This window comes from Leopardus geoffroyi, chromosome B2 (assembly GCF_018350155.1).
Source record: "Leopardus geoffroyi isolate Oge1 chromosome B2, O.geoffroyi_Oge1_pat1.0, whole genome shotgun sequence".
Taxonomy (NCBI): domain Eukaryota; kingdom Metazoa; phylum Chordata; class Mammalia; order Carnivora; family Felidae; genus Leopardus; species Leopardus geoffroyi.
This window is the reverse complement of record NC_059332.1, coordinates 96697905-96721141: the sequence shown is the minus strand read 5'-3', so window position 1 is coordinate 96721141 and position 23237 is coordinate 96697905. Positions and strand designations below refer to the sequence as shown.

The window sequence follows — 23237 nt, the reverse complement described above, 5'->3', positions numbered from 1 at the left end:
TCAATATGCTTGAAAGTGTTATACGTGTATAGTTGCATAGAGATACAACTATGTAGATACATAGAAAGATAAATGATGGGGGACCAAGGGAGAGAGAGTTGGTTTTTATTCTTGGAGAAGTAAGTTTTAAAAGCACTACCTAATTTTTAAAGAACTAACAAATTAATTTCCCCCTCTTTCTACTTCAGGCTCAAGAGAAGGGAAGATTAGACTATGCTAAGGTAAGTAGATTTTATACATACTACACAGTTTTCTACATTTCAATCTGTTGTTTGGCTTTTGTTTATGATCAAAAGGTCAAAAAAGAATCATCACATTCGGAGCTGAGGGACATTCCCTGTTAGGTAATAGATATTAGCAGGTAAGTGTATTTATTGAGTGACTACTTCACTCCAGACATTGTGTTAAGTGTTGAGACTATAACAGTGAGCCAAATGAAGTGTTTTCCTTTTGAGACATATACAATGCAGTGTGGGAGGCAACAACTAAATGGATACATAGTATAATGTCATGTGGTGGTAAGTACTAGGAAGAAAAATATACTGGATAAGATAACTAACCATTGCTAGAAAGATGCCTTTGGCCTCTGGATGCAAAACAGCTTTTAGCATCATCAGATAATACCTGAGAGGCACCATACACAGCAGACTCAGACTCCTAAAGGTAGTAGTTTTCACATCATCTGTGGAGCTTTTGAAAACACATATGCCTAGGTTACCACAACATCACACCCTCTTTCACCAAGATCAAAATCCCCTGGCGGGGAGAGCAGGGCAGGGGCAGGATGGAAGTATTTGGAAAAAGGCTCCGAGATCATTCTGATACATAGCCTTGTTTAAAAAGTGCTGTGGGAGTTCAGATTTCAGTGCACCAGTGGAAGCCTCTGAACACATTTGGGTCACACTTGGTTTTCCCCTCAGGGACAAATGGAACGTTTTAGCAGGTGTGTGGGATGCATACAGCTGCTTGGCTAAAGAAACATGCTAACCATCTGGCTTATGCCACCATCAGGAATATCCAGGGTGTGAGCACACCTGCACCCCAAAGACAAGGAGGAAGAAATACGAGGTGTAAGGGCTCTGCTTGCAGTGGGACAGCTGAAACCCATGGTGATCTTTCAGGGCCGATCCAGAACCTTGTGCTCTCCTGGCAGCCCTGAGGTGCACACCCATGGCTCCACGCCTGTCCTCTCTTTGCCTTGACCGAGATGTAGTCCCTTCTTTTCTCTGTCTCACAAACTATTGCTTTCCTTCGTGCTTTAATACACGGTACATCTCTCAGTCATTGTACTTACTCTGTAATATTATAATGACCCATTTATGAGACAGACCATAGACTGCGAGCTCTTGGAGGGCAGGGACAGTGTCATATTTGTCTTTATATACTTGGTGCTTAACACAGTGATTGGCACATGGTAAATAGTGCTGAAGGAGATAGGGAGGAAGTAAATGGGTAAGTGAATGAGCGAGTGAAGCCGTGAGTAAGAAAATAGAAGACATAAGAAGTCCATTGCAGGAGAAAATCTGGTATAGGTTTTCTTATATCAATCAGAGAGAAAAGATGCTTTTGACAAATGTTACAGGTATCAACAGAGTTAAAAAGATTGTTTGGGAAGGTCGTAATAAACTAGCTTGGAGATAAAGGCTGGGATTTCACTGTGTTAGGGTAAAGGAAAGCTAACTTATGAACAAAAAAGTAAGGGAAAAGTCAACACGATTTAGCAATAGAATAACTGTTGATCCTTGATGCTTATTTTTGACTCCTAGAACTCCTTCAGGGTTTCTTATTGCAGAAGCACATGACAATTGAAGAGCTTAGAAAAAAGGAAAAAATACGGTGCATGGATAGAAGGACACTCCTGGACCCAGCGGTGGCTCAGCCACCAACTCACTGTAAAATCTAAGAACCCTTAACCTCTCTGGTCTTTCTTCACTTTCCTTTGTATAAAGCAAGCAGTTTTAGAATAGTGCTGGTTTATTCTTTAGGTCAATTCCAAATTTGAGAGAAAATATTCTTCTTGGGCAGTGGGGGGCATTCTTATATACCTGAGGTCCACATTCATTCCTTCATCTACTTTATCCACTCAACCACCAGTTATTGGATATTTAATATGTGCAAAGCACTGTATTAGTGCTGACTGCCACCATGAACAAGGCTGATGTAGGCTGTGCCATCACATGCTTCCTTGACTCAGACCTCCCTATCCAAAGTAGCCCCTCCCCCTTTGCTCTATTTTTCCTTCTTAACATTTATCATAATCTAAAATTATTATTTTCATTTAGTTTCTTGCTCCTGGTTTTTTTCTTCCATTGGAATGTAAGAGCTCTGAAGGCACCTTATTCATGGTCGCATCATTTGTACCCGCATAGGCTTTAGGTACAGGAGGGCTTGTCAAGTATATGCACATGAGTTGCATTAGTATTATTCTAGAAGTGCAGGAGGTTCTGGGGTGCCTGGGTGGCGCAGTCCGTTAAGCGTCCAACTTCAGCCAGGTCACGATCTCGCGGTCCGTGAGTTCGAGCCCCGCGTCAGGCTCTGGGCTGATGGCTCAGAGCCTGGAGCCTGTTTCCGATTCTGTGTCTCCCTCTTTCTCTGCCCCTCCCCCGTTCATGCTCTGTCTCTCTCTGTCCCAAAAATAAATAAACGTTGAAAAAAAAAAAATTTAGAAGTGCAGGAGGTTCTGGGAGGTCTGGAATTGAGGATTGTAGACTTCACGGAGCCATTTTAAGAATATATTGACTACAGGGGCACCTGGGTGGCTTAGTCAGTTAAGCATTCAACTCTTGATTTTGGCTGAGGTCGTGATCTCACAGTTCGTGAGATCGAGGCACATGTCAGGCTCTGCAATGACAGTGCGGAACCTGCTTGGGATTCTCTCCCTCTCCCCCCCACCAAATAAATTTTTGAAAACATTCAAAAAGGAAAAAAAAGAGTATGTTGACTATGCCACATAGTCCATCTCAATGTTCGGTAGTCCGATGGTGGCCTTCACAAGTGTGTAGTGATCATATTTCTTGTGCCAGTAAACAGAACCCCACCCCTCGGGAATATGTGGTGCGGTTCTGACATTTAAGGGCCATAGCTTGATCTAAGCAATTCATCTAGGCTTATCATCCTTCCACAGACCTAAACACAAGTGACATGGGAAAAAAAGGTTATGTCCATCTCTAGCAGGTATGGGGCAGATATCTGCAGGGTGTAGCTTGTGATATTGTCTCTTACACAGTGTACCATGGGCCCTTAGTAACACATGTCATGACCCACAGTCTAGGCATCTCTGTTTTGCATGGGCATGGTGCTCATGCTGACTGATGCAGGCACCATGCTTAGCAGCTTAGGTCTGCCCTTGGGTTTATCTGTAACTCTACATTTGAAAAACTCAGGAGCCATTTTTGGAGACCATCATGAAATGTGTTTGTTGCTGGAAATTTTGTTATTTCCAAGCGGTGAGTATTTACCCAAAAGCCAAATTTTATCTGAAAAGTCAGGTTTTGAGGACCATAGGAGATTATTTTGGCTATGTGCTTTGTGGCCTTATAGGCCAGCTCCCAAATTTTGTCAGTCTCAGAATGGCGAGGAATCAAAGGAAGAGGTGATCATTTCAAAATCAGTTTCAGCTGGATATTGAGACTGTCACATTCAGCAAAACAGTGGTCTGTACTCAAACCCTCAGATGAGAAATTTAATTACTTTTTAATTGAGTTCCTGTTGCGATAGAGTCTGGATATGAATGCTTCACGGTACTACAATGCCTTTCATCTTAAGATATCAAAGCACTTGACAACCATTAATTCATTTTGTCTCTCCTGCCTCTGTACGGTGGTTAAGACAGTCATGGGAGTGCCCTTCCTGCTGCTGGAACTCATCCACCTGGGGTCTGGGCAAGGCTGGGAGCTGAGTAACCGAAAGGCGATGGTACCCAGTAGCTTCTAAAATAGAAAAACAAGAACGTCTTACTTACCTAGTTAAAACTTCAGGAGAAGTCTTATTAGACAGAATATAATTACCAGAAGTGAATCATGATGCAGAAAGCCAGTGCTAACAGTTAAGCCCCTATATGCAATGCTGTGTGGATCCTAATTACAGTGGTTGGTCTGCAACCCTGGGTGTGTATTTCTCAAGACTATTCCACGTTCCCCAGGCTTCTGGCCCCACAGTTAAGTGCAGCTGATTCGGTGCAGTGCTAGAGGGAAGAGTGCCACCTATTGAATTGTAGGAATTTATGGGTATGGGTTGGGACTGGTGGAGAAGCTTCTCGGACCACATTGATGCTTGGTTTGCTATGGTAACATATATATGTCTGAAAGAAAACGAATATGTTGACTACTCTTGCTTAGAAAAACATCTACAAACGTCTGTGTATTTTCCCCAGCTGGAGCTGAGCGTATGCCTGCAGCTTAGCCTACTGCTACTCGAAATAAGCCTGCTGCTAAAAAGACTGAGGCAGATGGTATTTTTACCACTTCAGGCAAAACATGGCACCTATGGTTCGGCTTTCTACAATTTTAATTTTTAACACTTTCAAAATGGCTTGCTTAAATATCTCCAGTGTAGGGATGCAGACTTTCCCCCAATTTCTTTTTAATAACTGCTTCAGATACACAGATATCAATAAATAGTACTTGGTCAAAACCAGACTCTGTCACCACTGTGATGGCCTCCTGCTCACTTTCACAAATGCTTCCGACCGGGCCTTAAATGGGCTTTGACATTCATGCTAATTTTGACACAAAGACTCTAAATGGTTTTCAGGAGCTTTCTTTATAGTCATCTCTAGTCTTTACTGTGCAGTTCCTACCATTTTCCCCGTGACTCAGTACAGAAAAGAGTTGTTTTTTTTTTTAATGTCTTCTTCCTGAGGTTCACTCTAAGCACAGAGTTGTTCAAGGTTAAGCACTGGGTAAAGAAAGATCTTGCAGGTGTTAATTCATTAGGCATCCAGTTCTCGGTGGAACGTAAGAGAGATTTTTTTTTTAAGGAGTGGGGTTTTGACGTGCCCTCTCTGCTGGAGTCTGTTCAGGGTTGCGAGTGGCACACGCTTCTGGCTGCGTCCCCGCCACTCTCAAGTGCGGCGTCTGGAGCTGCCGCTTCCCTCCCCGCCCTCAGAAGGCCTTGCACATTCTGTTTTATTATAAAACGCATTTGCATAGGGTACACATTAAAATTCTCTTCCCACAAGCAAACAGTGCTGTCCGCAGACATTTGCATTTGCATGATCACATATCATCACTTCCCTTCAAGAAGAGAAAGAGAGTCTTTCCTCTCATGTCACAGTTCTCCTTTCCAAGGTTTGCCCTTTTAGCCATAGATTGCTTCAACCATTTTGCTGCATATTGAGTCCAAATTCTACTTTTTTGAAGCTTGAGTATAGAAAATTTTCTGTAAATATTATTGTCCTTTCTTTACTGACAAAGCCAGACTCTTTTTTTTTTTTTTTTGGCAGGCAGTTTTTTGCCTGCTCGTTCTTTCTCATAACCCTAGCTAACTGGCTGTGAGAATTTTTCACATTGGCACATTTAGAGACCAGATGTTACTGTGTTTTCTCTTCCGTGTACCCCTTTCTCGGGCAGATGCTGCTTCTCCTACCCTGGGGCTTCACATTAGCTCCTTTGGTAAAGTATTCCATACGGCATTGCTGTATGCGCTAAATCTCTTGTTCCCTCTAACCTCCTGAAGTTGTCTTTACATTTAGGATTTCTGTTTTAGTGATAATAACAAAGACTATGTAAAAGCATCATCATTCCCTTCTCCCATCTTTTCCCGTAAAGGACTTGTGGTCTAATTAAATGAAGTGTTTATAATAGAATTTGATGGAAAAAATCCAAATACCATTATGATGTGGGTACAGTTATGTAAAATCTTGATAAAGACTGGAAGACAGCATGTAAAAATATAAATACAGGCATTAAGGTGGTAACATTTCGGCATGTTTTAAAATAAATGCGCTGTATTTTTTTTTTTTTTAAGATTTCTGTTTTTGACATATAGGGTCAAATTTGAATTCGAATTTTTTCAGATATGACCTGAGCTACTAAGAATTGAAAAATACCTCGCCTGAAATCATGTTTTTAGTGACATAACCAGAATTTAATTTTAGATTCCTGAAAACTACATACTTCTCTGGCAACAGGCAGAAATGCACAGCTGGAGAATGTAACTTTTGTACACTGTGAGTTTTTGTGCCGGGACTCAAGCAGTGGTTGGAGCACTGGGAGACAACTGAAGAGAACAGAAGCCTAGCACACTGAACAGGCCCTGCCAGTGCTGATCCGATGACCTAACCACAGCACAGGGAAAGGTGCTGGAAGATACCGCCAGGACTGCCATCTGAAAGTTTTAAATCCCCCGCTCCTCGTTCCCTTCAAAGTCAGATAAAAACCAGTTATTTTTCTTTTGACAATCGTATTTCAGACAGGTGTTTTTCCTTGCAGCAATAATGGATATTTATTTATTTATTTATTTATTTATTTATTTATTTATAATTTTAGTGAGAGAGACTGTGAGCAGGGGAGAGGGGCAGAGGGAATGAGAGAGAATCTTAAGCAGTCTCCCCACAGCGCAGAGTCCGAGGTGGAGCTCGATCCCACAGCCCTGGGATCATGACCGGAACTGAAATCAAGAGTCAGATGGTCAACAGACTGAGCCACCCAGACGCCCCTAGGTTTTCTTTAATCTTTTTTTAAAACAATTAACTTAACCAAAGTCAGTTTTTACAGCTACTCTTGGATTCTATATCTCCTTTAAAATACAATTATTGGGGTACCTGGGTGGCTCAGTGGGTTAACTGTCTCTTGATTTTGGCACAGGTCATGATCTCACAGTTCCTGAGTTCAAGCCCCATGTCTTGGAATTCTTTCTCTCTCCCTCTTTTACTACCCCCAAATAAATAAACATTAAAAACATTTTTTAAGATAAAATACAATTACTATTGATGGAAAAACAAGCATTAATTTCTGTCTGTATGTATGGCTTTTTTTTACCATGTGAAACTCTTAATCAAAAATAAATTCTAATCACTCATGTAATAATATCTTGAACCAGAGTTGTAGAGCCCTTAGGTCTTTTTTGCAAAACAGTTGCTCTTTGGATGTTCATTCATCCCCAGTCATCAAGCTAGTTTTTACTCCTTAAATCTCTGAGTATATTATTTTGCATAAGTCCCCAGTGACTATCATCTTGCTTTGATGATCTATTCCTTAATTTCTTAATGTTATTTTAAAATTAGATTCTTGCTTTCTGAGGTGTTAGCATTCCCACATACCTCCACGGCATCAACAGATTTGATGATCATAATCTCTATTCCTTTGTGGATCATGAATAATATTATTAAATACTATCAATAATAAACCTCTTTATGACATCATAAAATATGCCATTCTCTCAGTTGTTAACCCAAATAGTATTGACATTATTTGAACTCAATCCTCTATGCAGTTGTAAATCTTTTTTTATTTTTCTTCAAATCATATATTCCTAGCTTGTTGATCTTGGGTTTCTAATTGTATATGTAAACTGCTAAATTGGTTCGCAACAATAATATTTAGTGGGACAATCTCTCTCATTCTTGAAATTACCATTTTGAATTACTGGCCTCTAAAAATTACATATCTGCATAATACCTAACATTCATCAGGAGGCTAAGACTTAGGTTGTTAGTGAAGACCAGTTCTTAGTCGTAAGCCTGAAATTGTGTCTGGTTTTGCTCATCATTGTTCTCTGAGGGCCTAACACAGTGCCTGGCACATATTACATACCAAATAAATATTTGTTGAATGAATGAATGAATGAATGACTCAAGATAAACCAAATGTTTGTGCCTATATTCTGTTCTTTTAATTTATAAGACATATTTAACTCTACCTTTGTTCTTCTTATTTCTTCCCAAGTATACTTTTAAGCAAATCGTTTTATCCTCCATGCCTTGCACTCCCTGGGGTTGAAACAAAGATTGAATTGGGGTAACCTTTTGAATCTTAGTCTAGAAAGCTAACTAACAGTGCCCTCCAGGCTGGTTCTGTGGGTGAATGCTCTGCACTGTGGGGTAGCTGGATTCAATTATTGCTCCCAGTTTGTGGTATCAGGAGCCACCTGTGCACAGGAAGTGCCTCTATGCCTTCATGTAGAGGATAGAGCCTTCTGTCCCCATAGAGGAGCCTATTTAATCCATTGAAACTGTTTTAACTAGATCTGAAGGAAACACTATTCTCTCTCTCCCCATCATAAAAACCGTGGAGAGGTATGGGCTTTCTAAAATTATGTTTTTTTAAGAGAACAAAAAAGGAGGCACCACCAAGTAGATGCTGACTGTGGTTTTAGTTAGTTAGAAGTCTTGGTTATTACCTACATTGATATATTTCCAAGCTCATACGCTAATTCTGCAGCCCAGTTTTATACAGAATTGAGGGGCTTTGTGATTTCAACATGATTAGTCTATCAGAAAGGTGTAATCTGTTTAGTTGGTACATCTGAAGCCATCCCCCCATGTTTCCTAAACAGTGTCTGCAAGCACTACTCAGCTTCTCCACTTACTACATAAGGCAGAGTACTAATCCTGGATGTGCTTAACTACCTTTCCTGAAATAGCAAGGTGGCTGTGCCACCTCAGTGTTCAAACAGAATTACTGAGATAACAATAGAGATCACAGGATCTGCAACATTGGTTAGTGATGTGTAAGATGCTACTAAAGATTTTGGATGAGTGGATCCTGTCCCTTTCCCCCAAGTCTTTGACTTCCTGGCTTGCTTAAAGATTTTACCTATTCACCACATCATAATAAAGCCAGAGATATACCTCTGAAGATGGATTCCTGCATAGTGCAATGGTGCCCCCTGTGGAAGGTCTCCCTATTCTAGATCTAAGGAAATTACACTAACATTTATCTTTGATCCATTCCTAACAAGAGTTGTGTGCACCTGTTAGAAAAGGTTGTAAGCTTTTCCGCGTGCTGTGATCTCTTTAAAATTTATGCCCTAGTATTCATGCCCTAGTATACATTCATCGTGCAGTCTGCTCAAGACACATGAAGCACTTTAATCAAATGGTTCTATCAAATTCTACCCTTGAATCCCTTCATTTTATGGAGAAGAGATCGAATAACGTTAACAGTGTTCACAGTTACTATCTCACAGAGTCATGATTTTTTCCAGGTTTGCTAACTCCACACTGTGTATTCTTCACCACCATACTGCTTCTTAGAAGGTGCTTTAGACATACTACAAAAAGAAGTAAGGGAGAATTTGTATACAGGCTTTGGTTTTACAAACATCCAGGAAATGGTATGCATCATTCTATAGAGAGATAGTGATTGTCTAGTAAATGTCTGTCTGAGGATTTATGCTGAACTAGTGCAATAATTATTGTGATTTTTTTTTTAACTGGCAAGCATTCTTCACTCTTCCAAGAAGGTTTTATGGATATAACCATTTAAAATAAGTTGTCATTACCATTCTCTTGAGGGAGGCAAAGATCTATGTTACCTTCTGTAACACCGTAACATAGAAAACTATATCTGAAAGAGGTATTAATCCTGCAGGTGTGGTTATATTTACGTGGAATACAGGGTAACTTCTTCACACCATACATTGATTCCTGCATTTGCCCCCAGTCTGATGCCACCTGGAAGATATGTCATTGTCATAACTCTCAATAGATAGAGTTTTTCTGCTGTCTGACATGCACTCTAGTGATGGAAGTCAGAAATGTGTTTCAAGCTCATGCTGTATCAGGATACATGTTAGGATGTTAGGAATCTAGGGTCATGTAGGTAACAGTGGTAGTTTTGAGGCAAGTGATCCCCAGGTATCAGCATCCAAATACTAAAGCAGATGAACAATTGAGATACGAGGAGGATTTAAGAAGTGTGTAAGTAAGATACAGACTCAAGTAGTTTATGTATTCCTCAAATAACCCTTAGGACTGTTGGATACCTACATGATGTGATTGCTCTTGTCCCATAGTTTTCTTTTTAATTAAATAACCAGCATAGTATTAGTCATGAGATTACAGAGTTTGCTGTTGATTTACTCCTAAAAAAAACTACAAAGAGTGGCTCATTGCTGCAGTCTACAACCTATGATATGTTTTGCTTTTTGAATATCAGTGTGTAGAATTAAGTTCCTCTTTGGAATATGATACTAAATTGAAAATGACTTTTGAATCAAAAATATGGTTAAATCTGAGGTTATTTATAAATAGTTGGATTTTCTTTCAGAAGACATGATTGCTCTTCCTATGCAATTTAAGTCTCAATTTAATATAATTCCATTTTACTAACCTCAAATGTCCATCCTATCAAATGCCAATGAAAGTTCATAAACTAAGAATTAAATTGTACACTTTGTTCCATTTAAATACATCTTGGGGGTGCCTCAGTCGGTTAAGCGCCCAACTTTGGCTCAGGGCATGGTCTTGCAGTCTGTGAGTTTGAGCCCTGTGTCAGGCTCTGTGCAGATAGCTCAGAGCCTGGATCCTGCTTTGGATTCTATGTCTCCCTCTCTCTCTGCCCATGCTCTATCTCTCTGTCTCAAAAATAAACATTAAAAAAAATTTTTAATAAAAAAATAAATATATTTTGAAATCAGATACATCTGCTTCTACCCTGAGCTATAAGTCAACCTGTCTTTCTTTTTTTTAATTTTTATTTTTATTAATGTTTATTTCTGAGACAGAGAGAGACAGAGTAGGGGAGGGGCGGAGAGAGAGGGAGACACAGAATCCGAAGCAGGCTCCAGGCTCTGAGCTGTCAGCACAGAACCTGACACGGGTCTCGAACTCACAAACCATGAGATCATGACCTGAGCTGAAGTTAGTCGCTCAACCGACTGAGCCACCTAGGCGCTCTAACCTGTCTTTCTTAAGAAGCAAGACTACTTTGCCTGAATTCTCTGCCAAGGGGTCAACAATTTAGATCAGTTTTGAGTATGCCAGCAAAATGTTTTTAACTGCGTGAAAATATCTCTAAAATACATATATACATACATACATACATATATGTACATGTAGGAGTACCAAATTGTATGTATGTATGTATGTATGTATGTATGTATGTATGTATGTCTGGTTTTGGGTTATTTGTACATGTAACAGGGATATATATAATCAGACATCATAATTTGTGCGAAACGAGTTGTTCGGTTATGAAGCTATTTGTGGACTCATAAATGTACTTCGCTGAGATGTTGACCTTGAAATCAGTTCTGAAACCTCACTGTTCCACCCAAGGACTCACTAGGCCCAGCCCTGCTTAGGTTAGGCCCTGTTTCCAAGATTGGAAACAACTGGGCACATTCAGGGTGGTGTGGCCGAACTGAAGTCTCACTCTCAACAGCAGGCTACACACCATCTAGACTGAGCCTAATAGAAATGTGTGGAGAAGGCAAGAAAAATGGTACCAAATCTGTCTTTATCATGTTTTTTTTTTTCCTTTTCAGAGGAATAGATTCAATTTTAAATGGTCCAGATGATTTGGAAATTCATTTTTCAAAAGTTAGCATGTTTCCAATTCACTAATAATCTGGAGATTTAAAATATTTAAAACAACTTCATGAATCTATGTAAAATAGTCTGTGAATGTTTATAATTAAAGCCAGGTGCCTTATGTAATATTACATCTAAGTTCTGTAATGAACTCCCATGCTCTCTTCCTCTTCAAGTCTTGCATGTGAACGGCATTTTTTTAATTTCTATTTATTTGTTTGAGAGAGAGAGAGATAGAGAATGCGCGCATTCATGTATTAGTGGGGGAGAGGGGCTGAGGGAGAAAAAGAGAATCTTAAGCAGGCTCCATGCTCAGTGTGGAGCCCAACGTGGGATTTGAGCCCATGACTCCTGGGATCATGATCTGAGCTGAATCACAAGTCAGATGCTCAACCAACTGAGCCACCCAGGCACCCCTTAGTAACATTTTACTGATGTCAGCGTAATTTGCTAGACATCATCTTATTTGTTCTTCATAATAATGTCATGTGGCATAAAGATGATCTTCCTGATTTTACAGGTGAGGTGGGCTTAGAGAAGCCTGAGGTTACACATGTCCAGGTCCAGAGTTTCCCTATTAATGTTTGCTCACTGCTTCTTTACAACTGTTTTTATTATTATTATTGGAACAGCAGAAACGGATTAACCAGTCTTAGGAAGAGAACATCTCCTCCCATTATTAGATTAAAAAAGGTTCCTGTGTGGCTTCATCTGGGGTATTCTGCTCCAGGGTGCTTGAAAAACTGCCATATGTAGAAATAGTTGTATTTTGTCCCTCCTAGAGCCCACCTCTTCCCTCACCACCCATCTCCATGGGCTTCAGGTCCTGGGACTCAAGGGAAAAGGCGAGCAGTGTAACAAATGTCATGTGTGTCACATAGGCTTGCACAATTATACAGAATGATCTTAATCCTGCAAAAGAATAAATAGATCTTATTAAAAAATATCTTAAAGCTCAATACAAATACATATAACAGGAATTTTACAGGCTGTTTTACGAAAGAAAACTACTCTGATATTTTATAAGGGAACAGTAAAAATGTTAAAGCATGGGCTAAATTATATTTGTCATTTTAAACTCACTAATCCTGGGGCACCTGAGGGGTTCAGTCAGTTAAGTGTCTGACGTTGGCTCAGGTTATGATATCACGGTTTGTGGGTTTGAGCCCCGCATCAGGCTCTGTCCTGACAGCTCAGAACCTGGAGCCTGCTTCAGATTCTGTGTCTCCCTCTGTCTTTCTACCCTTCCTCTGCTCGCACTCTGTTGCTCTCTCTCACGAAAATAAAACATTAAAAATTTTTTTTTAACTCATTAATCGTTTATCCAATGACTTAAAAGTAGTATGAACCCTGAGGCTGGTTTTTAAAAATAGTGGAAACAACGTGAGGTAATAGTGTCCTTTGATTGTGTGAAACCCCAAATGCCCTTACTGCAGTCAGAGTTTTGCATTGAAATTTTTAGTAAAAATAAGTTTTCATCATTAAAGATTTAAGTAAAAATATATTAGTATATTAGTTTTGTTTTCTGACTCAATAGTGGATGTGATAACATCTGAGTCTTATTCAGTGCCTATTTGTTTAAAAAAAAAAAAAAGCATGACCTGAAGAATATACTTAATCAAGTAAAATATTTTTGGCCTTTTATTCTTAACATAAAATGTAGAAATATTCCACTTCTTTTTTTTTTTTAATTTACATCCAAATTAGTTAGCATATAGTGCAACAAAGATTCCTTAGTGCCCCTTACCCATTTAGCCCATCCCCCCTCCCACAACCCTTCCAGTAACCCTCAGTTTGTTCTCCATATTTATGAGTCTCTTCTGTTTTGTCCCCCTCCCTGTTTTTATATTATTTTTGTTTCCCTTCCCTTATGTTCATCTGTTTTGTCTCTTAAAGTCCTCATATGAGTGAAGTCATAGGATTTTTGTCTTTCTCTGACTAATTTCACTTAGCATAATACCCTCCAGTTCCATCCACGTAGTTGCAAATGGCAAGATTTCATTCTTTTTGATTGCTGAGTAATACTCCATTGTATGTACATACCACATCTTCTTTATCCATTCATCCATCGATGGACATTTGGGCTCTTTCCATACTTTGGCTATTGTTGATAGTGCTGCGATAAACATGGGGGTGCATGTGTCCCTTCAAAACAGCACACCTGTATCCCGTGGATAAATGCCTAGTAGTGCAGTTGCTGGGTCATAGGGTAGTTCTATTTTTAGTTTTTTGAGGAACCTCCATACTGTTTTCCAGAGTGGCTGGACCAGTTTGCATTCCTACCAACAATGCAAAAGAGATCCTCTTTCTCTGCATCGTCGCCAACATCTGTTGTTGCCTGAGTTGTTAATGTTAGTCGTTCTGATAGGTGTAAGGTGGTATCTTATTGTGGTTTTGATTTGTATTTCCCTGATGATGAGTGATGTTGAGCATTCTTTCATGTGTTGGTTGGCCATCTAGATGTCTTCTTTGGAGAAGTGTCCATTCATGTCTTTTGCCCATTTCTTCACTGCATTATCTGTTTTTTGGGTGTTGAGTTTGATAAGTTCTTTATAGATTTTGGATACTAGCCCTTTATCTGATATGTCATTTGCAAATATCTTCTCCCGTTCTGTTGGTTGCCTTTTAGTTTTGCTGATTGTTTCCTTCACTGTGCAGAAGCTTTTTATTTTGATGAGGTCCCAATAGTTCATTTTTGCTTTTGTTTCCTTTGCCTCCGGAGACGTGTTGAGGAAGAAGTTGCTGCGGCCAAGATCAAAGAGGTTTTTGCCTGCTTTCTCCTCGAGGATTTGATGGCTTCCTGTCTTACATTGAGGTCTTTCATCCATTTTGAGTTTATTTTTGTGTATGGTGTAAGAAAGTGGTCCAGGTTCATTCTTCTGCATGTGGCTGTCCAGTTTTCCCAGAACCACTTGCTGAAGAGACTGTCTTTATTCCATTGGATATTCTTTCCTGCTTTGTCAAAGATTAGTTGGCCAAGAAATATTCTACTTCTAATTCTTACTGACATTTGTCCTGCAGCCATATGGCACTTTTAGTTACGGTTTTTAAAAATGTGTATATTGTAATAGAGGTGCATGATTAACATAATGATGGCTTCAATTTTCTGTCATCTCTGTAAATATGGTTTTATCCAAAGTTGTTTGACTTAATGTACTATTTTAAATCTGTGATGTATCATGAAAAAATTTGCCCTTGTGCACAGGCTTGTAAATTATATTATGACATAGATATGTGTTCTCTTCTCAAATGAAATTGAAATGCTTTCCTGTTCATGTAAGAGAAAGAAAAGGCATTATACCATGCTAGTTAAGAGCAAGAACTACTTGGGGTACCTGGGTGGCTCAGTTGGTTAAGCATCTGACTCTTGATTTCAGCTCAGGTCATGATCTTGCAGTTTGTGAGTTTGAGCCACACATCCAGCTCCATACTGACAGTGCAGAGCCTGCTCGGGATTCTTTCTCTCCCGCTCTGTCTGCCCCTCCCCCATTTTCACATGTGCTGTCTCTCTCTCAAAATAATAAACTTTAAGAACAAGAACTGCTTGAATCTTCACTCTAGCACTTATCTTCTGCATTACCTTGAGCAACTTACTCTTGCCTAAGTTTATTCATCTATAAAATGAGAATAATATTAGTGTCTGCCTCATAGGGCTGTTGTAAGGATTGAAGATATGTATGTCTTAGTGCTGGGCACACATTATTACTATGAGATTGTTGTTATTGCTGCTGTTGTTAGTAGTAGTAGTAGTAGTAGTATCACTTTAATACCAGGAGGCGTACCATTCTTTTAATTTTACCCAAGAGTTCATGTGATTGAGGAAATAACTAAAAATTCTCCTATTTCCATTTCCTTTCCTTTGGTTGAAATAAGATACTTAATTAAAATCAGTAGATTTTTTTTCTGTAGACTTTTGCAAATAATTTATGGTTCTAAGTAAAAAGGAATGCATTTTCTGTTGTTTGCAGTTTGTTTAGCATAATGTTTATCATACTAGAGAAAGGTTTTCATCGTAGCTTTTCCTTTTGTACCAGTTCTTGCCACTCAGAAGTTGGGAAGACTTTTCAACTGAAGCACTATCAGCTAAAATCCTTGTGTTGGGTGGGACTTCAGAGGCAGCCTTGTCCCACCTGCCATGTCTCCTGAGAATTTTATTCATACTTTCTCTGATGTGGTCATCCAGTTGCTGAGGACTTCCAAAAACAGGGGGTTCACACCTTGTCAAAAATAATTCTTCTGTTGTTAGACAACTCTAGTTATTTGAAAGCTCTCTCTTATTTGTAATTGAAATCTGCTTCCTAGAAATTTCACCTTGTTGCTCTTTATTCTGGGTCCTGAAGCATATAGAACAGGACTGCCCCATCTTCCATTTAATTGCTTTAGATATTTGAAGATGGCTTTCATCTCCTTTAATTCTTTCCTCCAGGGTAAACATTCCTTAGATGACATGTTTTCAAATAACTTCTTCATCCTAATACTGAACCTGGTCTATTTTGGGGTTTTTTTTGTTTTTTGTTTTTAGTTTATTTATTTTGAAAGAGATAGAGATTGTGAGCTGGGAGGGGCAGAGAGAGAGAGAGAGAAAGAGAGAGAAAGAATCCCAACAGGCTCCTCACAGTCAATGCAGAGCCTGACGCTGGGCTCAATCTCATGTACCATGAAATCATGACCTGAGCCAAAATCAAGGGTCGGATGCTTAACCAACTGAGCCACGCAGATTTCCCAAACCCAGTCTATTTTGAATGCTCCTCTTGACACATGGCCATGGCATCCAGGACTGAACATAGTTTTCTAAACATCAATTGACCATCAAACACTGCAGCATGACCATTCCTGTCCATGTTTTGGACATGTACATCTTCAGATGCTGCCGAAGTTTGTGTTTGTTTGTTTGTTTTTTTTTTCATCTGTATCACAGTCTTGGCTTATGTAAAAAATGTGGTTATCAAAGATTCTCAGCTCTTATTTATGAATCACTCCCAAACTGAGACTTCCACTTTTACAGTTAATTTTTGAAACCTAAATTCACAACTATACACATGTATCCCTATTACATATCACCTCACTAGTATCAGTCATGGTTCAACATGTCAAAACCAGTAAGACTTTGATGCTATCCGTGTGTTAGCTTTCTCTCTTGGCTGCATGACATCTGAAAATTAAAATTTAATATGTATTTCTTCTCTATCTTCATTCAGATAATCCACAGAACTGTGATAAAGGAAAGAAAACCAAGTTGAGGGGTTTTTTTGTTTTTCTTTTTTTATTGAAGTATAGTCAACACATACTATTACATTATTCCAGGTGTACAAGATAGTAATTTGACAAGTCTATATGTTATGCTGTGCTCACCACAAATGTAGCCACCATCAGTCATCATACAACACTATTACAGTACCATTGACCATATTCCCAGTGATGTACATTTTATCTCTATGCCCCCATTATACATTGCATAAATGGAAGCCTGTATCATTCACTCCCCTTCACCCATTTTGTCCATCCCCCAATCCTTCCCAACCATCACTTTGTTCTCTGTATTTATGGGTCTGTTTCTGCTATTTGTTTACTTATTTGTTTTGTTTTTTAGATTCTACGTGTAAGTGAAATCATATGGTATTTGTCCTTCTCTCTCTGACTTCTTTAGAAGAACGTCTGTTCAGGTCTTCTGCCCAATTTTAATCAGATTATTTGGGTGTTTTGAGCTGAATTGTATAGGTTCTTTATATATTTTGTATATTAACCCCTTATTGGATATATCATTTGCAAATATCCTCTCCCTTTCAGTAGGTTGCTTTTTTGTTTTATGGATGGTTTTCTTCACTGTACAAAAACTGTTTTATTTTGGTATAGTCCCAGTAGTTTATTTTTGCTTTTGTTTCCCTTGTCTGAGGAGACATATCTAGAAAAAAAAGGTCAATGTCAAAGAAATTACTGCCTATGTTTTCTTCTAGGAGTTTTATGATTTTATGTCTCACATTTAGATCTTTTATTATTATTATTATTATTATTATTATTATTATTATTATTATTTTAGAGAGAGAGTGTGTGTGAGCAGGGGAGAGGGGCAGAGGGAAAGAGAGAGAGAATGGTAAGCAGGCTCCATGCTCAACACAGAGCCTGACACAAGGCTCTATCCCACTACCCTCAGATCATGACCTGAGCCGAAGTCAAGAGTAGGATGGTCAACCTATTGAGCCATATAGGCACCCCTCACATTTAGGTCCTTAATCCATTTTGAGTTTATTTTTGTATGTGCTATAAGAAAGTGGTCCAGTTTCATTCTTTTGCATATGGTTCTCCCATTTTTTTTTCAACACCATTTATTGAAGAGATGAAATTGAATATTGAGTCCTATAGTACAATGGTAGAGATCACTTTTCTGCTCAAAATAAATAATAAATACTCTGGTCAAAATACTACCAAACATTTTCTAGTAGTTATTTTACGTATTTGAATTTATATTACCATACTCTAATCCAGACCCCCATTTCTCTGTCTTATCCACAAAGGACTAAGTTTCTAAAACCCACTTATACTCTATCTTTACTATTTCTGAAGCTAACAGTGAGTGCCCATATCAAAAAGAAAAATGAGAATATTTTGTAATGACTTGCTCATTGTGACCCACCTATCCTAGGGCTGCGACCATCACTGCCTTTTTTTCTAGAGCTCAAAAACCATCTTATTTGATAACATATTTTTGGAATTTTGCCATCATTGCCCATAAATTCACTGGTCTTTGTTCCAGATGTACCTCTGTCCTCATCTTTTTCTTTTGTGCCGTGTTTGAAGACATTTGTCAGTTGCATCTCTCATCTCTGAGATTTCTTACAGTCCTTCAGTAGCTGGGAAGGACATTTATGTGTACTATAAGCAAGAAGAGGACAGAGGTGAGTGGATGCCTCTGTGAAGGTGCCGTAGACTAGAAACTAGGTCTCCAGAGTGAGGAGGAAGACAGAGGAGGGAAGTGCCCTCAGACACATCAGACAAAGTGAGTGAGAAAACCAAGCGGCTTTCTCACTGGAGGAGACTCAGTGGGGTGCTACACGATAATTTGTCCTGGACTATAATACTATGTTTGGAATGGGAGTGGTAGGTCATCTTGAAATGCAAACGATACCAGAAGCCAGACCTAAGGCAGAATGGTCGCTGCCTCCAAGGCTTCCCGACAACATGTGGGCTTTTTGAATGCATGTTTCATCCCTAAAGACCCCTCTTCAGGGAATTTATTTTAATCTTTACAATTTTTAACTCATTTTTTAGGTCTCTTTCTTCTCTGTCTTCTCTTAATAATACATTATCAACTATTTGAGGATACTTGTTCTTTTTTTTTCTTTAATTTTTTTCAACATCTTTATTTATTTTTGAGAGACAGAGACAGAGCGTGAGCAGGGGAGGGGCAGAGAGAGAGAGGGGAGGCGGGGAGGGAGACACAGAATCTAAAGCAAGCTCCAGGCACTGAGCTGTCAGCACAAAGTCCGACTCAGGGCTTGAACCCACCAACTGTGAGATCATGACCTGAACCAAAGTCGATGCTCAACCAACTGAGCCACCCAGGCACCCCTACTTGTTCTTATTCGACATACAGCCTTTACATTTTAATGCCCCTTATTTTTGTCATCATCTCCTTCCCCCATGTACCCCCATCAGTCTTTAGCAAATTCTGACAGGGTTGTGTCTGAGCATGTTTCTGTGAGGAATGGCACTTTAAAAACGTGTGACAAGTGTCTTGGTGATAATACAGACTTATGGGTGGATTCCCACACAATTTTTATAGCTTTGTGCCTCTCCTTTGTCAGCTCCTTCAGATCAGGGATCGCATCCTATCTCCACAGTGGACCTTTGTGCAGAGCAGGTGCTCAACAGGGACTCAGCAGTGGAGGAGATGATATGCTTCTCCTTTTACACCTTTTTAAACCCGAGCCCCAAGAGAGCTTATTCTGTAGCCATTTATTTTAATCTCTTTCATAATTAATTATGATTGTTGTTGAAATTTAGTTTTTCAGAGGCCCTCATCACCCTTGAGCTGTTTCTCTTTATGATCTCTTGGAATCATGGCAGTCTTTTCACCAATTTTTTTTTTTTTTTACCTCTTTTTAATATTTACTTATTTTTGGGAGAGAGAGAGAGACAGAGCATGAGCTGGGGAGGGGCAGAGAGAGAGGAAGACACAGAATCCGAAGCAGGCTCCAGGCTCTGAGCTGTCAGCACAGAGCCCAGTGCAGGGCTCGACCTCATGAACTGCGAGATCATGACCAGAGCCGAAGTCGGACGCCCAACCACCTGAGCCACCCAGGCGCACCTGCTGATTTTTAAATGTGCTTTTCTGATTTATAGTCTGAGTGTCCAAAACCATGCCTGCTGGTTCTTTCTTTCACCGATTCTAATACTAGGATGGCATTCTTTTTTTTTTTTTTTTTTTTTTTTTGTGCCAGATTTCTATCACCTTTGTATCCAATTATGTTGACATACTTAAGCAAAATGTGCTTCTTCTATCTTCTGATACCTAAGATTATCAATCAGGTTCACCAAGAATTTACCAACTATTAGAATGTGAGTTTTACTAAATGTTCAAAAGTTGTACACCTTACATTTATCACTGCAGCATCTTACAGTTCTTCCAGTTTCATAATCCCTGCTAGGGAAGCGTGGTCCACTTCACTTGGTGAGGTATGCGGTCTCTTCCCGTAAGAGCATGGCTTCCATTTGTTTCCTTTTATCCTTATCCAGGTGTTTTCAACCACCAAAAAAAAAAACAAAAAAAACAAAAAAACAAAACCCTTTAACATATCGCTTATACTCCTTACTCTCTTTTACAGTTTCTACAGAACAAGGTCTTCCCCTGTTCCAGACAAGTGTTAGCATCCCTGTTCTCTGTAAGCACTCTGGGCAAAAGAAAACTTGGGGTTATCTCCGAATCTGTTCTAGTGCTATAGAGAGGAAAGGCTCTGATGTGCAGAAATGAAGCCCAGGCCATTTCTCAAATTTGCCAGTGCCTCTTGTCCACATCACTTAACCGATCTCATCCCAGATCTTCTCCTGCAAACTAAGGTGAGAAGATAAGATTGCGCTTGGGTTTCTTCCGGGTCTTAAAGTTTTTCTTTGGTTTCATTAGAGACAAGTGGCTGCTGTGTCCAATTCTGCTAAAGCTGCTTAGATCTCATGGCAGGGGCTTGTCTTTAATATTTAAGAGGATTTTTGAACCAAATAATTTTCAGAGGCATACAATGATTTCTCAAAAGGGTCTCATAAAAGCAACATTTATCATTGAAAAGGTGTTTAATAACACCTTTAATAAATGTTAAATAATAACGCACTTAACTTTAAGTACTTTGCATCTTTTTCTCTCTGTGTTAATATCCTTAATTGGATCCTCTAGCAAGGGATTTGGACTTAATTTATTGCAGGTGATGCTGCACTTATACAATTATTCAGTTGACTTAATTAGAGATTTAATTATATTAGTGCCCTAAAGTGCTATATCAGAAAAGTAAAACGCAGACTGGTAATTCACCTTTTTGTATTTTATTGTGTCACTTTTCCTGCGGCTGAAATGGGTTTCAAGCCATAAAGGCCAGAGGGAGCATTCCAGCACTTCTAGACATATCCTAATATGGAAAGTTCTGTCTATGCATTAGTTGGGGATTTGCCCAGTCAAAATGTAGGTGAGGGCAAAAGTGGAAAGAATTTTCCTAATTGTGGCCTTATCTCTTGCAGGTATTAGAACCAAGGCCATAGGTCTGGTTCCTCAGTATTCCTTTCAGCCCCCTCCATTTCTTCAGTCCTAGGGCAGCCCCCTGACAGGTGGTCCTAGGAGGCAGCAACTGTGTTTGTCTCTGTATCTCCCACCCCTACTTCATACCTAGGCCATTCAGTGCCCAATACGTGATGGCTGAGTTGAATTTGATCACTGCAAAGACGACTACTTGGAAGTGTGGTTAAAACAGTATAAACCCAACACAACTATTTTAAAACACTCAAAATACGTACCCCAGCAAGTAAGTTAGTCCCAAATCTGGCTAATTGTTGGAATGACCTAAGAAGTATTTTTCAGCCTTATTGAACCCACCTCTAGGATTGGGGCCCAGGTCCTGCATTTTAAAGCTCCCCAGGTGAATCTTTGGTCAACCAAGTTTAGGAATTCTGGTTTAATATGTCTTTTGTCACATTTATTTACAAAGGATGAGATTGCTTTGTCAGGATAGATCAATTGCCTATTCTAATTTATGGTAAAAGTCTCATTTATGGTCTACTAATTATATCTAAAGGATTAATTTTTTTAATTTTATTAATGTTTATTTTTGAGAGAGAGAGAGACCTAGTGTGAGCAGGGGAGGGTGAGAGAGAGAGGGAGACACAGAATCCGAAACAGGCTCCAGGCTCTGGGCTGTCAGCACAGAGCCCAACACAAGACTCGAACTCACAACCCGTGAGATCATGACCTGAGTCAAAGTCAGATGCTTAACCATCTGAACCACCCAGGTGCCCCACTAAAGGATTACTTTTGAGCCAATAGTTTAGTTTTAGTTGGTAGGAGTGTATACAGATGTCTGTGAGGAGTAATACCTTCCATGAAGGATTAGATTACTGCTGAATCATGAAATGGGCATTTTACTCATGGTAGCTATCAGGTCCCTTGGTATGCAAAGCCTGCCTCTGCAGAGAGAAGATTTGAGTGTTAATTGGAAATACAGCAGTCATTGGTGAGAGAAATTAACTCTTCTAGGGCTTGAGAAATGTTCAGTGATATCTCCTGGGTACTCTTTTGCCCTAATCTGAATTACCCTTCATTGTCACCATCAAATATTCAGTTGGGCCTAGCTGAATAAAGTTTATAAAGCAAACTAAATGAAGCAATCAGAGAAATGCAGAATGTAAAACATTGCACAATACAGCCTGGTCCTTCAGAAATGGTAATATCATAGGGAAGAAAATGCTCAAGTGTCATAATGAATGTAATTCATAAACCAAGATTCATCATGATTTGGGGTGGGGGGGTGAAAATAGGGTACAGAAGACATTTTAGAGCCAATTGGGGAAATTCGCACATGGGCTAGATATTAGATAATGATAGAGAATTATTGTTAACTTTCCTAGTTATAATAATAATATTCTAGTTATGTATGAGAATGTTCTTAGGAGCTGCATGTCAAAACAAGGGTAAAGCATCCTGCAGCCCAACATGTGTACAAGCCGAGTCCTACCAGCTCAGAGCCTATTGTTAAATATTTCAGAATTCTGTGATTCCACAACCCTTGGTAGCTTAAAATCAGCCATGTTGGGAGTTTTTATACCACAAAAATCTGCAAATGCTACAAATGGTGGTGGGGGAGGGGGGTCCTCTCCTGGAAGGAGGGGATAGTACAGTATTCAGTGACGCTGGACTGGGTATTAGAAACCGTGGCTTCTGACCACAACTGTGCCACTATCCGCCTATAATCTTGGGTGAGCTGCTGAGCTTCTCTGGGCCTCTGTTTTCTTCTGTGTGTGATTATAGGAATAAAGCAGACTTTATGTTACGTGCAGTGTGCAGAAGCTTAGAGTCTAATGAAGAGATAGATATGGGAATGGAGAATTGAAGTACAACACCGTATAATTATGCTGTATTCCAGATATGCACGGGGTACTTGGGGAGCCCCAAGGAAGAGGGCCACCTAGCTCCTTAGGGCTCTCATCCTAGCTGAGTGTATTCTGCTTCAGTGGACTTTGGGAAGTTTGAAGGTGGGGAGCAGATATGGGAAAATTACTGCAAGCAGTC

General features: G+C 39.5%; 1 protein-coding gene across 3 annotated transcripts in view; it reads left to right on the top strand.

Annotated features, from left to right (window-relative positions):
- Window positions 1–23237, top strand: part of PDSS2 (decaprenyl diphosphate synthase subunit 2) — a 293765-nt gene that overhangs the window by 238514 nt on the left and 32014 nt on the right. For all 3 annotated transcript variants that reach the window (XR_006717454.1, XR_006717453.1, XM_045499185.1), the window contains exon 7: window positions 189–221. Coding sequence is in view for 1 of the 3 variants with exons in the window: in XM_045499185.1 (XP_045355141.1) it covers window positions 189–221 (33 nt within the window). In the remaining 2 variants the exon portion in view is untranslated. The remainder of the gene's footprint in view (window positions 1–188; window positions 222–23237) is intronic.